Source organism: Drosophila melanogaster, chromosome 2R, assembly GCF_000001215.4.
Source record: "Drosophila melanogaster chromosome 2R".
Lineage (NCBI taxonomy): Eukaryota > Metazoa > Arthropoda > Insecta > Diptera > Drosophilidae > Drosophila > Drosophila melanogaster.
In genome coordinates, this window is record NT_033778.4 from 14828657 (window position 1) to 14842671 (window position 14015).

The 14015-nt window shown below is 42.0% G+C and overlaps 1 protein-coding gene across 2 annotated transcripts; it reads left to right on the plus strand.

The window, feature by feature from the left end:
* The first annotated feature begins 4175 nt into the window (after window positions 1-4175).
* CG10205 (uncharacterized protein) lies at window positions 4176-5295 on the plus strand. Of its 2 annotated transcripts, NM_137149.4 has the most exons (3): window positions 4176-4299; window positions 4516-4822; window positions 4879-5295. In NM_137149.4, the coding sequence occupies exons 1-3, from the start codon at window positions 4276-4278 to the stop codon at window positions 4914-4916; spliced, it is 369 nt and encodes a 122-aa protein (NP_610993.1). In that variant the 5' UTR covers window positions 4176-4275; the 3' UTR covers window positions 4917-5295. The 2 variants fall into 2 exon arrangements, with proteins under 2 accessions (NP_610993.1, NP_725422.1); NM_166072.3 differs by having other exon boundaries at window positions 4516-5295.
* Window positions 5296-14015: the final 8720 nt, after the last annotated feature.

Sequence of the window (14015 nt, forward strand, 5' to 3'; positions counted from 1 at the left end):
CATCTTGCCCCATCATTAGCGCCATTTGTTTTGGCCCTGGCAGGAGTGCTAAGCAGGTTTCTGGTCGACGGTGGGAGGCCTGTTAAACCGGTTCATTTGCATATCAAAGGCCATAATCAGCACCTTACCAAACAGTTCGAAACAAGGTCCACCCACACACACAAACACACACACACAAACACGCATGTGTGTGAGTATAAACCATTTTTATGGACTCCACATCCTGGATGGGGGGAGCAACCATATTGACAGGCTCCATTTGCCAGTAGCCAGTTCATTTGCATGCCAAAACTCACCTCACACCTGGATTTTCACCTGGGGTTAATGGCTTCGGCATAAGGCGTGAAATTATGAGTGCTGCATTAGCGTTAATTGGCTGTGCGTGTGGCAGATACGTGCTGTTCGTGCAAAAGATACAAAAGTATCTGCAACGGAACGTACGAGCGCACAGAGTAGTCCGCAGTCTGAGCCGATTTTAAAACTGCAGTATTATGAAAATTATAGCATTTTCAACATTTTCTTGAAATCACTGGAGAGTCCACCACCTCCCTACCCCTATCCCTACCCTATTCTCAACTACTCGTTGGCCCCACTATGTCCCTCAGCTGGAAACGGTTTGGAATCGAAACATTCTTGAACGTGTCTCCCACTCCTGGCTCTCTCCTGGCACCCCGGGTACGCCCCCATCCCAAACGCTTTGCACCAACTGGACGAGGCGAAATTGCCGCAGCTGCGCAGTGAAGGACCTCGTCTAACTTCCAAGTTGGAACCCCAAACGATTCAGGGCGGAGTCATCGCGGCATTGGCGGGCACCTTTCTACACCGATTGTCGGGATTTAGGTGCACACACAAACACACTTGCTGGGATTTGCCCCATTACCCATTTTCCAGCACGCCCACCCCCCCACAAAATTTCCTCGCCGTGGAGTCGAGGGAAACTTGGAGGAGGCCACCGCCCAGTCCATCAGCGGCAATACGTTAAATATTTTAATGGCCAACAAAAGCATTTTTCGCAACGAATTTACGATGATTCAAGACCAATATTTGCTTAACTTTTGCGCTTTAAACGTGAATTTTCCGCAGATTGAAGGCATAAACTGGAAATTTATAAGGTGAACCATCCGCAGAACTTTGATACATAGAAGAATATCTTTGGGTTTCCTCAAATTATGATTTTTATGATTTACATCAATTGATAATAATTTGCGGATAGAATTTAATGCAATTTTCTATCTAAATAATAATGAATTATTTCATTAAATCTTAAAAACGTATGCAATTTAGTTTAAACTTTAAAGAGTATGGGCATAATTTTGTGCTACTTCTAAACAAGATATCTTATTGCTTCAAATTATAAAGCCTGTAGATGATTTGTTTGTTTAAATATGTTTAAATGTTATAATAAATCCAAAATAATAAAAATAAATTAGAATTTTTGAATAATTAATCGCTTTTTGTACAATAACATCACCATATTCTGCCTCAAATTCAAAATTAGCTTTGCTTTAATACAGCACTCACACTTTTACAAAATATAAGATGCATCCAAATGAACAAGAACTTAAACCCACTTGGAGATTTTAAAGAAAAAAACTTCCCAAACTGTTATGGCCACGTTAAGATTCGCTTAGCCGCCGAAAATGACAATGCTAGTTCTCATTTCGGAGCTGATAAGTCGACGAAGACATAACCATTTCGGGTTGGTAATATCTGCGGGGAAACTTTCGACTGGCAGGACTCAACGTTTATTGGCCCTGGCAAGTGCTGCTCCATTCTTTTTTACGATTGCCATATTGCGGTGCGAATGTGGCTCACATATGCTCCCCTGATTGTGGGTAATTGTCATGTAATAAAAGCAAGAATCATGCTCTGTATCCTTATCCTTGGTGGGTGATGAGGCCATCCGAGGTGGAATAATGCCACCCTTGGAAATGGATGATAGCTTCCAACAACTATTTGAGTCAGCAGATTTTTCAAAAGACATCCTGGGGATGGATGGTCGATATGTCCACTGCTTATCAACCCATCCTCTCCACCTGTATAATTATTGTGGACCTTTACCCACTCGTAAATTATGTGTGATCCCTATAGCTAATAGGTAATTTATGTTGCGACCGCAAAACAAACCAGCTGCAAAAAAAAAAGGATAAACTTTGTCCGCAAAAAAGTAAAACAAATGTCCACGGATTTGGTGTCCATTAGCCTCTGGGTGGATTGTTGGGCAGAAAGGGGTTCGACTTGTCTTGTGTGCTGCTGGTCACCTCTGGTTGAAAAAGATACACTACCCACATCAGGACCTTTTTGGGCAATCTAATTACAAAGGCCTCGGGCACATGATATCCTGGCCCACCCACCCTTGTGCCACATACATACGTATTTCTGCAACTTTAAAGAGACACTTTAAATAATCCATTAGCAATGCCTGCACATCAGCCAGCAACGATGGTAAGGGACTTAAAAGCTAAAACCTGTTGAGTTACATCTCAATTCCCCGAACACTTGGCTAACTAAAAAGCCAAAATCCCCGCATCCTAACCCCTTTTTTCAGCGCTTTCTCCCCGCAAATTCACTTTGTCTATACGTCTTGGCACAGATTATGGCTGCTTTGAATAACAATCGATGGCGCGACATTGATGGAGGATGGAGCAATGGAATGGATTCCATTGTCTGGATCCTGGTGCCTGCTCCTTGGGCATTTTATTACCGTCTGGAGTGGCTGCATTTCCCTGGTTACATTCTATTTCTTTTTTTTCCCCCCTCCGCCTCTGATGTTCGAAAGCTATAAATGGTTTTTGTCATTTCGACTATCGATGGCAAAGTGAATTTTTACGATGGTAATATGGATGCCAGCAGATCACCAACAGATTTTGGCAATACAAATCGCTGACCCCTTTTAGCCGTCATATCATTAACATAATCATCATCGATCGATGATGGTTTGTTCTAAGTTGATTAGTGAAGTTATTCAATCGAATCGAAGCAGACTGGGTCAATGAATTCGATGTGCATATTAATGAGGTGACACAATCAACAAGTTATGAACTTGTTTAAAGTTTGTAAATACGCTAAAATAAGAGTTCGCTGACGCTTTAAAACTTTAATTATAAGATTACAATCCGCATAAAAAGCTAACCTTGTTCGGAGCATTAAGTTCAAGATCTCTAATTCCATTACGCTGAACTGCTCCCTGCTCTCAAATCCCATCTTAGGTTGCTTGTCAAGTTCCAAGATTAGAAACCAGAAAGCTCAACTAGGAACAGAACAACATTGAGTCATCGGCTTCATGACTTCTATATCTCCCATCTGAATACAATTGAATTATAATTGTTTTCGCTGGCAAACTTTATTTGATTTTTATTTCTGCTCAATCGTTTTGTGCACACGCCGAATGATCAACAATGTGCAGTGTCTGAGACTCTGACAATTATCATAAATAATTTCATTACAATAATTAGTAATGCACGCCTAATGATCTGTGGAACAAATGATCAAGCTGTTTTCCGACTGTGGAATACTCTGCCGAAAAAGGAAATACGAGTTTAAATACTTTAAAGAAGTGGGAAAATATTTCAAAGACCTAATTTGAATAGTTTATAAATAGCATACTTGATGAATGTTTATGATTTGATTAATTTATAAGTTTATGTAAATCATTTCATATTTATATGTAGTTAAAAATATATACCTAAAGAATTGTATGTATCTAAGCGAAATTGATATATCTTGCTAAGCACAAATTTGTACTTCACCAACGGATAAAAATATCTTGAAATCAAACAATCCACAATACAATCATTGTAGTGAGAAGGGGGAAATGTGGGATCCGAGGTGATCAGACGCAAAACAAATTAATCAGCGAGGCAATCGGCGACAACCAACGCAAATTAACCAAACAAATGATTACCAGTTTTTGCCATACTCCGACCCACTGTGCGCGTTTAATTTGGGGAACTTACGGGATGGAGGGTTCTCCAAATGACAAAAGACGCAACAAAACTAACAAATTTTCGGCTCATTATATGTTCTCTGGCTCCTACCAAATGCGCGAGCCACAAAACAAAAAAAAAAACCAACACTTCATTATAAACAGATCGTGTTCGGGGGGCAATGGGGGGCATACATATCTGGGATCTCCAGCTCAAAAGCTTACAGCGATCGCTGGTCTCCAGTGTTTTTCAGTCGTCAAACGACAGCATCCAACATCAGTCGCTAGTTGCGGAAGCCACAGAAGCCTCAGAATCCGCGGATACATTGTTACCTGGCTGATCTTACAAGATGTTCGCCAATCATCGGCTAATGGTAATTGTGATTGATCGCCCACGGCACTAAAAAATAAGTACTTAAGTTCGATTATAGAATAATTTGCCAGCTGAAGTTGAATCATTTCGACTTTGTTGATAGTTAAAGATGTCGAAGTCAACAGCTGGTCAAGAACAGTTTATAAAAACTTGTGGCTTAAGTTCAAATACTCCAAAGTCTGACATAGTTTAATTCATTTGATTTAACTCCATTTAGCTCTTCTGCTTCTGCTTGGGTGCACTGACCTGGGCATCCCTCGCCATCGAAGAGTCCACGGACATTGAGGAGGATGTGATCAGCATAGCCAACCAAACGCAGAAGGTGATCCGCGTGCATCCGCAGGACCTACCGCCCAAGAAAGACACCACCGGCAGCCAAATGAACTCGCCCTTCATCCAGGTGCAAACACTGCGTCCGTCAACGGCATTCGGATCCAGTCAGCGGCAGTACGTGGACTCCAAGCAGATGCGAAAGAGGCGCCCTCGTCCCGCCAAGCTGCTGGGTGGAAATGTGGCCGCCAGTGGTGAAGATGCGACGCAGCCAGCCTTGAAATACGAACTAAAAGCCTTTCCCAAGCAGAAACTCAAGCAGCAGAAGCAACTGAACTTGGACGCTAGGGGGGCTGGAGAGTTGTCCGCGGGGCGGCAGGTGGAGCAGTTGAAGCAGGTGGAGGTCGGAGGTCAAGTATTACCCGTCCAGATGACGCCGGGCCCCTATCCCATCTACTATGTGGTGTCCAAGACCAACGGACGCTTCGGCAAGTTCCCCATCAAGTCGTTCCAGTCGCCCGCGGAGTTCGCCAAATATCTGGTGAAGAGCAAAGCGGAGCCCATTGGCCGGGATCAGCGATTCGAGGTGATCTTGTGATCTACCCGCTCCATCTTCTCTAAGTCAAAGTTAAAGTCTAAATTATTAGCCCCTAAACGTAGTCGTAACTATAATATTATAAATGCTTATTGCCGCAATAAACCCATGTCTAAAATTAGCTAATGAAACAATGGTGAATCCGTTTGAGTCATAGTTTAAAAATTCTTTATCTTAATTGTTTGGTTTTTTCTGCTCCGGTAATTACATGGGCATCTATCTTCATCTGTGACTCCATCCGCGGAGTTTAGCTAACTGTTTTGCTAGCTGTTAACTGGCCTTGTCATATGCTAATTTTCCAGCGAATCGAATCGAGTGCCGCGTATAATTAAGCCCAGCATAGCCATAACTATTGTCTGGCATTTACATACATACAGCCACAATGGATACAAGATACGCAGATACGTAGATACATTTGATTTATGGCATTCCCCCTTTCGCGGCTTTCTTGCGAATATCTTTTCAAGTGTCGTTTGCCTTTGTTTCTCTGCTGGTTACCTTTTCATAGCGTGATTCTTCTCCTGCTTTCTTCGCCAAACTAAAGAACTTTCTCCCGCCCATTTATAGAATATGATATCTTTTCAAAAACATGCATAGGAATCTTTCTTAAGTTCTTAACACTTCTACTATGCATTAGCTTCACAGTTCGATACTATAAAACCTTGAATTCCTATTCTACCAATAAATTGGTGAATAATTGAGCACTCATAATTACACTCAGCAGATTACATCGGAATCATCCATCCGCAATCATGGAAAACTGTCAGATACTTTTCACTCGAATCCGCAAATCAGAAGCGAATGGAGGATATAATAATTGCGATTTTTATGGCACACATGCAGCATCTCGGGGGTTGTGTCTCTAAGTCTGGTTAATCAACCTGCCAGTAAAAGCAGCCCCTACCCCATGGAAAATAACCCCAAACCCAGCGCCCACTGCATTTCCCATTACTTTTGCTCATTTCGAATCCTGCGAATGTGTAATGAACTTGTGGGCATGACGAGAACGCTGGAACAAAGTGTGATATCGAAATTTCCCAAAGGATTCGACGCCATATTTTTGCCAGCCACGAAAAAGATTCCTTCCTTGCAGGACTCTTCCTCCTCCACCTTCCCCCCCGCATCAAGCGTGTGTGTGCGTGGAAAATAAAAGGCGAAAAAAGGAAGAAAACGCCCCAAAAGTAAATCTTGAGCAGAACTAGCAAGTCTAACTTCTGCGGGAGTCGTATAATCAAGCGTAAAAATGCGAAATTAATCAACTTCAGAGTCTCAAGTTAACAACGCACAAGGAATTGAATTAAAACTTTTCGCCCCCGGATCACCCTTTTTTCCGCCGGAAAACTGGCCTGAGAAAAGCGGGGCTTATTCAATTATGTATTTGCGCTTGTCCTGCAGTAAAAATTACAATCCACGGGACAAGTCAACAGAATTATGAACACGCCTGGGCAGTAAAAAAGTAAATAAAATTCCAACTCCGCGGAGATGGAATCAAGCAAAAAAATGTATATATTTTTCAAAAACTTTTCTCGGCGACAGAAGTGGGATTTTTATTTTTTTGCCATTTTGGGTGAGTTTCTTTGCTGCGGTAATTGCAACTTCTCGCTGTCCTCGGGGAAATGTGAAACAATAAATGAAAATAAATGAATTTTTGTTAGCCCAATGGCCAGCAACGTTGGCCAATCGCCTGCGGGGCATGAAGAACGTAAAAAATTTCATTAATTTCCAGCTTGGCGGCTAACCGACGACTTGATAACTTAACTTCATTGGGCTGAAACACTTGCGCTCCGAATGACATTTGACAGCCCAGCTTCGAAGTTACAAAATGCTCAAGGATTGCAGGAGCAAAGGTCTGAAGGACCAAGGACCAAATACCAGTGCCAGTGCCAGTCGAAAGCCATTTGATCAAAAATTAATGTGTAGTTTGGAACATTCTGTCACATTATACGCGTGTCAGACGGTTTAAAGGGTTACAAATTGGGCAGCCAAAGACAACACAGTCAGGTGCCGAGGGGTGGAAAATTGGCGAAGAAAAGCGGTCACCTTGGTTTGAAACTGGCATTTACACTTGAAATATCATAGAAATAATATCAATCGAAAATATTTTAGACATTATTTACTTTAAAAATGCAATACTTTAAAGCTGTTAAGAACTTATAATGAGCTAAAATTAAAGTCATTTTCTATTATCTGATTTAAGAATTACTTTTAAACGTTTGATACGTGAAATAACTATTATAATACTTGTTCGCTTTTGTTTTGCTGTTAAAAATTATAGCTCAATGACCTCAGATGGTAACTATACCCATTATGATAGCTACATAACCACATGAGTATGCATTTTGGGCTACTTCGCCCCACTGTGCAGCAGGCCACATAGGCATCAGCGGCGGCATAGCCAAGTTTTCGCCATAAAAAACATTGCCCTCATGTCCTCGAGACGTTGTTACTGACAGCCACGTGAAAAGGAGCACGGTCCAGGAATACAAACTTTGCGACAGGCCCGCCAAAAAAAAGAAAGTAGAGGAAAATATGGTGACCCCAAGCAGACCAGGATCTGTCGGAGGAGGAGGACCACCACCAAAGGAGCAGGTCAGCCGAGAACGACGCTGCTTAAATATTAATGCCCCGGGAGTCGGTGGGGCAGACCATGAATAAATTTTTGGCTATGAATTTTCAATAGCCGGTCGGTCCTTCCCTTGAACCACGCTCGCAATTTGTTCCACGACTTTAAGAGTGTCAACCACTCGCAGGTGAGTTTGCAGGGCATTAGGTGTCAGGTGAGTCACCGCAGCGCAACAACAACAACTGCAACCGCAAAAGGGTCAGCGGAATTGAATTCATTTCGATTTTCACTTCCGTATCCGGAGGATGGTGGTGCGGTGGTGACCCCGATTCGAACTCCCAGTGCGTGGGAACTTTACGAGCCAGCCGGGGAAAAAGGTGCCAGGAGCCGGAGGAGCGGACACGTGCGTATGGCGCCAATTGCCAAATGACCGCAAAAGCTCAGAGGTCGAGTGCTGGGCCATAGATGGCCCAATAAATGCCATTCGATGCTGTTCGAGCCACAACAATACACTCAAAGAAAAGTAAATGTAAAACTGGAAACGCAAAACTTTTAAAAATCAAGATATGCATTAATACATTCTCTATTAATTATTGCTTGCCTTTAATGGATTTCCGGAAAATTAATTAAGAATTTGGATATTTTAATCCACATTTTTTCTGCGTGATGTTGCTGCCCTAATCAAAAACAGAACTCCAGGCGGAAGTGGTCGACTCCTGGTGCCCAGCCACCCAGCTATCACGAACCCAAACTGACATTGCCCACTGATTTTATTTGCTCATCCGAAGCACTTTATGAAGCTTTTATTTGATTTTTATGCCAGCCGCTATTTCCATTTCTGTAATTGAATTGTCATTGTGCGGACAAAGCCACGCAGCTAACCACTGACCACTCTGGTTGGTGGTCCTCTGCGTTCTCGTCCTTGCTCCTGGACATCCTTGTGGTTCTGGTTGGTCAGCATTGGCGCCCATCACCCCGTTCGATATGTCCGGACATGTCAAAAACGGTTTTGCGCTTGATTGGCGCTCGGACCTCCGGATAAACACCCAGAGGTATACAAAAAGTGACGGACGCAGGATGAAGGACAAGGAACAGGAGACGTGGCACGTCCTGTGGAAAAAAGGGTTGCGGTCACAAAGTTCCGCCCCAAGGCCATCGAAGTGGTATAAAAATTGCCAGTTAGAAGTGTCCATTCATTGGCAAATTGCCGCAATTGATGTGGGTGGGTTGAAAACTTAGTGGTTGGGGTGGTGAGCTGATGGGTGATGTGCTAGAAAGTGAGCAAATAAAAGTGTCACAGGAAGAAAAGCAATTTGAAGTTTTTCCTCTGGGCTGGGAGCGAAGTGCTTCCAGTTGTGGGCCAAAAAAAAAAAGTGAGACACCTGCAGAGATTGCATCAATAAAATCTTGCATAAAAGGGGAATATAGCATTTCTAAGATTTTGTGCGCAATTCTTCTGTAAATTACTCAGTTACTGAACCTCTGGACATCTTTTGAATACCATGTATATTTAAGAATCATCATAAAAAACAATATATATACTTTATAAATTTAAAATAATACATCTTTAAGTAAAACCTAAAAATACTCAAATACTCAAATAAAACGCCCCGTTTCGTATTCACATATATCATGTCGAATGTACTTAGGATCCCCACCTTCAAGAGATGCTTTGCACCTGTTCAAAAATGCAAACTCCCTTTTGCACACTCTTCGATGCCCATTTCGAGGACAATTTGAGCAGTTTTCATATTTAAAATTCCCAAAATGGTGCTACGTGAGATAATAATCGTTACATTTAATGGGATGCCAACTCTCCTGCTCCTTGCAGATATATATATATTTCGCATTCGAGATACTTTCAGCACCGTAACATTTTCAGTACTCGGCCTTTCGAGGAGGAGATAAATTTCAAGGAAAAGGGTTTTCTTGTGTTGAGTTGGCAAAAAGTGAAGTTGGCAACAACCCCGGGGCCTTGGAATTGTTAAACTTCCGCCGGATGTGCCATTAGCCGGGGTGATTCAGGGGCAATCGGCAAACATAATGGCATAATCGAATGATAATTTAATAAGAACCAAACGGTGACGTCAACATTTGAATTGTGGCCGTTTAATTGAATCCTCGCCGTTTTGCTCCATTTCCTGCCACCGAAATAGCTTCGAAGATGAAGTTTCCGCTGGCGAGAAGGAGAAGGAGTCGACGAGTGGATTGGAATGCGTTATTCATATCGATGTGTGTGCATAATCAGAATGAATGTTCACCCAGGGAATTCCTGAGTTGCGAGCTGTGGCCAAAGGAGCTACCAGTTTCTGCTGCTCAACCAATTCGTTCTGACAACACCAGCTCCACCTGCTTTTCGCTCGGTTTCGCCCCCTGTTTTGTGTCCAACACAATTCAATTTGCATGCACTCATGAATAATGCAATCGGCCAAAACATCCAAATAATTCTAATGGACTTGAACTGAAATATTCATAAAACAACATCAATGAAACCAAAAGAATGCAGTACAAAGTGCTGGATTTTATGAGTGCTAGCATATGCGAAAGAAGGGGATTCCCAAATAAGATATTAGGATCCCAAAACAGCTGAGCTAAAACTTAAAACATATTATTTATATTCTGATTTAGCTTTGCCCTATAGTTACCAATCCATAGAACTGATTAGAAAATGTGTATTTAATCGAAAAAGATCCTAATCAAGCGCACACTTTAAATTACAAAAAGCTCTTAAGTATCGGATATTAAGTAAATATTATACCAGGACGCTTAAATAAACAAAGAAGTCCTGTCAAATGCGGCTTGTCCTTAATGTCTTGGCAAACACAAGAATGGCAACCAAATAGGCGGCAAGCTTGTGGCTAGCCGAGAAATTGGCCAACTCTGACCTGCCAAGGATTCAAGGCTCCGGCTGACGCGTCCTGCGTATTAAAAATAATATGCAAAGTGCGGGGACCTGTTGAGATTTTCACAATTCCCCGAACAAATAACATATTCACATATTGTTGTAAAAACCCCCGCCCGCTTCCTTTTCCGCCTGTCTGTGTCTGGATCCCCTTGGTCCTTGGTCCTTGATTCTTGGGCGTGTGGTTTTTTCGACTTGGTTTTCCTTTGTTTTTGGGGCGGTCCGCTTATGATTTATCATCGCCGACGCCAAAGTTATATCTTCAAGATTAAAAGTGGATGTGGGGTAGCTCTCAACTGACACGCCCCACAAACGCCGACATCCCTTATTCTCGTTCATTTACCTAATGTGACAACTTTAATTTGCGTAGAAATTCCGCTAAGTGGCTTTCATATTTAACATTTTGATGCTCTGTATGATTGGGATTGGGGGCAGCTAACCTCGTCTTCAATTCGCAGAAACTTTTCCGCTGCTAGTTTCTAGTTTTGCCAATTCAAACAGCAAGTTCCCATCCCCTCATTCACTCTAGTCTTAGTAATCCCATTTGGATTGTGTGTGTGCACAGCAAAGTTTTTGGGATGCCAAACTTACTATATATGTTCATATGAATGCCCCAGCCACGGAACTAAATAAATTAGCCAAAGGCCCTGGCAAACTACAAGAACTTCTCACTCCGAGTTGCAAGAACTATCGCCGACCGCAGGCCACACACATTATTAATAATATTTATGATTGAGTGACTAGGGGGGCGTCTTCCAGGGGCAGGATAACTGCAGATGATGGTGCTCCTTACAAATATAAAGACAGATGACTGACCACAGTGTAAATTAAAGATTATTTCGAAGGGAGAGAGTGGTCGGTCAGGTCTAAATATTTAATCCTAATGAACAAGTTCATTCGAAAGGGAAAGTCAGTAGAGTGTCTAGAAGTAATTAGGGGTGTATAAGTATCTACATATTTGCGTATGGTTTTTAATAGTATGGGAGTGACATACATTCTGTTGTATTTCAAATATTTACAGAGAGGTCAGAATGTTATTATTAATGTAATTGATTTAGAATCAGTTGATTATTTAATGGTGCTACGAACAACATTAAAGTAGTTTTTAAAAAATATATAAATTCTTAGAATTATCCCAACCCATACCAAGCTTCATATGAGATTGAAGTGTAACAGTTTTCAAATTGAAAAGAGCGTGTAGCCCTACGCCCTCTTAAAGGCTTTTCCTTACCAGTATCTGGAGTTAAGTTCATCTTTATATGCATGTTCGCACATCCATTAATCCGTTCCAGAACAACAGCGGAAAAAAAGTGACAATTGAGCGGAATGGGTAGATGAACCCAACCCGAATACCCAGTAGTCACTGGGGAGCCAAGGAATTTATGGTATAAAAAATGGATTTGCGATGTTTTCGCTGTGCAAATTAAATTTATTGCCGCGGATACTTATCCGTGTGCCCATTGTTCCGGGTACCTTTAGCTACACGTATACACATGTGGGTGGAGGTGGGTGGATGTAACTGTGGAGGCGGGCGGAGTTGGGAACTCGGAATGATGGGCTGTATTCGCCCACAAATTTAAACGCGGCTTTCCTTGCGCATCCCATTTAACAGATGGAAATGGAAAATTATGAAGCGACGTGCCCGGAACTGCAGAGTTCCTACAGTTTGCGTGCCCACATAATAAATGCGCCTGCCTAAGTGAGCAAAATAAAAAAAAACTTGATGCGCGGAAAAAATGGAAAATTAAAAAAGCAGACAGTTGCACGCTCGTTTAGAGTCTACCCTCGATTTGAATGTTGCACTTGCCTTCCAATGGCAAGGATCTCCAACCACCAGCCTGCGCCCACCACGCACCGCGCCACGCCCACCGTGCCCCGCCTACCGCGGACTAAACGGAATAAGCGTTAATGCTTCGTTTGAATGAATTTTTGATTGCGTTGTTTACGATTGAATTTACTTCCTGCCAGGGTAACATTTTTTTGTTTTGTTCTCTGTTTGTTTGTTTTTTCATGTTTGCCATTTGGGGGAGTGAGCATAAATTTGCGTGGCCCAACTCCACCGGAATTCGCTTTTCTTTTTTTTTCTTTTTTTTGCGTTTGCAAATCCGTGCGAATTTTCCTACGGAGTTGTAAAGTTAACTCTTGTTTACAGCTTACCGACATCTCTAAGGAGAGTTTTCCTCCTCAGATCGGAGATAATGCAAATGGCAATGGGAAAGTGTCAGGATGGGGGGAGGGGAGTGGAAATCGTGTTAAACACTTTTCACATTCAATGAGCATTGGGGCAGCAGTCGGGAAATGCGATTTAATAAACGATAATTTCTGATATAAATAAATAATCCAAATGGTAAGCATAAGTGGGGAAAATGCCACAGAAGATTAAACAATATTGATGCAAACGAAAAAGTCTTTCAACAATTGAGAAATTATCGAAAAATTCGAGGATATTATAAGTTCGGATAACCATCGCTCCCTTTAAAGTTTCCCACTGCTAACTTAACTGATGATGGAAAATCATCGATATAATCTCATTATGGAACTCCTCATCGCCACCTCCTCCAGTTTGCCGGCCTATTGGGCAACGAAACAGGAAACCAATTAATCTCTATCAATGCCCGACTTTGCAGGCTCAAGCTCAAGGATCAAGTGACAAGACATCGACTGGCTTAACAGACGAAACCCGAAATGGACAAGCCGTGAAGTGGCCAGGATGATGGCAGGGATTTGTGCGAGGGGGTTGAAAGGACCCGAGATGGAGACGGGCACTGACATCTACGACTCCCTGGAGTGCAATCGGAAATGGACGCCAATGAAACAAATGCAGGCACGTAAAAAAGTCGAAGACCACGGAGCAGCAAAGGTTGGCCTGCCCCTTAGCCCCTCGCCAGCCATCCTTTTCTCAATTCAATTCCCATCTCCTTCCGAACTTCCAATTGTGCAACGCGTGGTATGAGTAATGAGAGAGAAACGGCAGCCCAAAAAGGGAAAACGATTTTCCGGTTCAATCAGTTTTGATTTAAATTGCAATTATTAACTTCGGTTTGGCAAATCATTTATTTTGCTGTAATATGGGGTTCTCATTACGTCGTTGGGTTAATAAAATATCCCAAGATTGCTATCAAGTTTGAAAAATTAAGAACGCCATACAAATTTAATTCTGTAAAATAAAATAGTATAACAATTGTCGTTCAACTTTTGTGAACTTAATTTAGAAGGAAGTCTTTCCGCTCTCGGTTATAAATTAAGAAAAAATGTGTATATAGTTTATGGCAGTGTTATTTAGTTGTAAAATCGTTTTACTGCCTCGTTGACGTAGATATCTGATATCTGAGTCCGTGAAAAAACTAATAATAGTACCTTAAGCCCCGTAAATATAGCTTAAAAGAA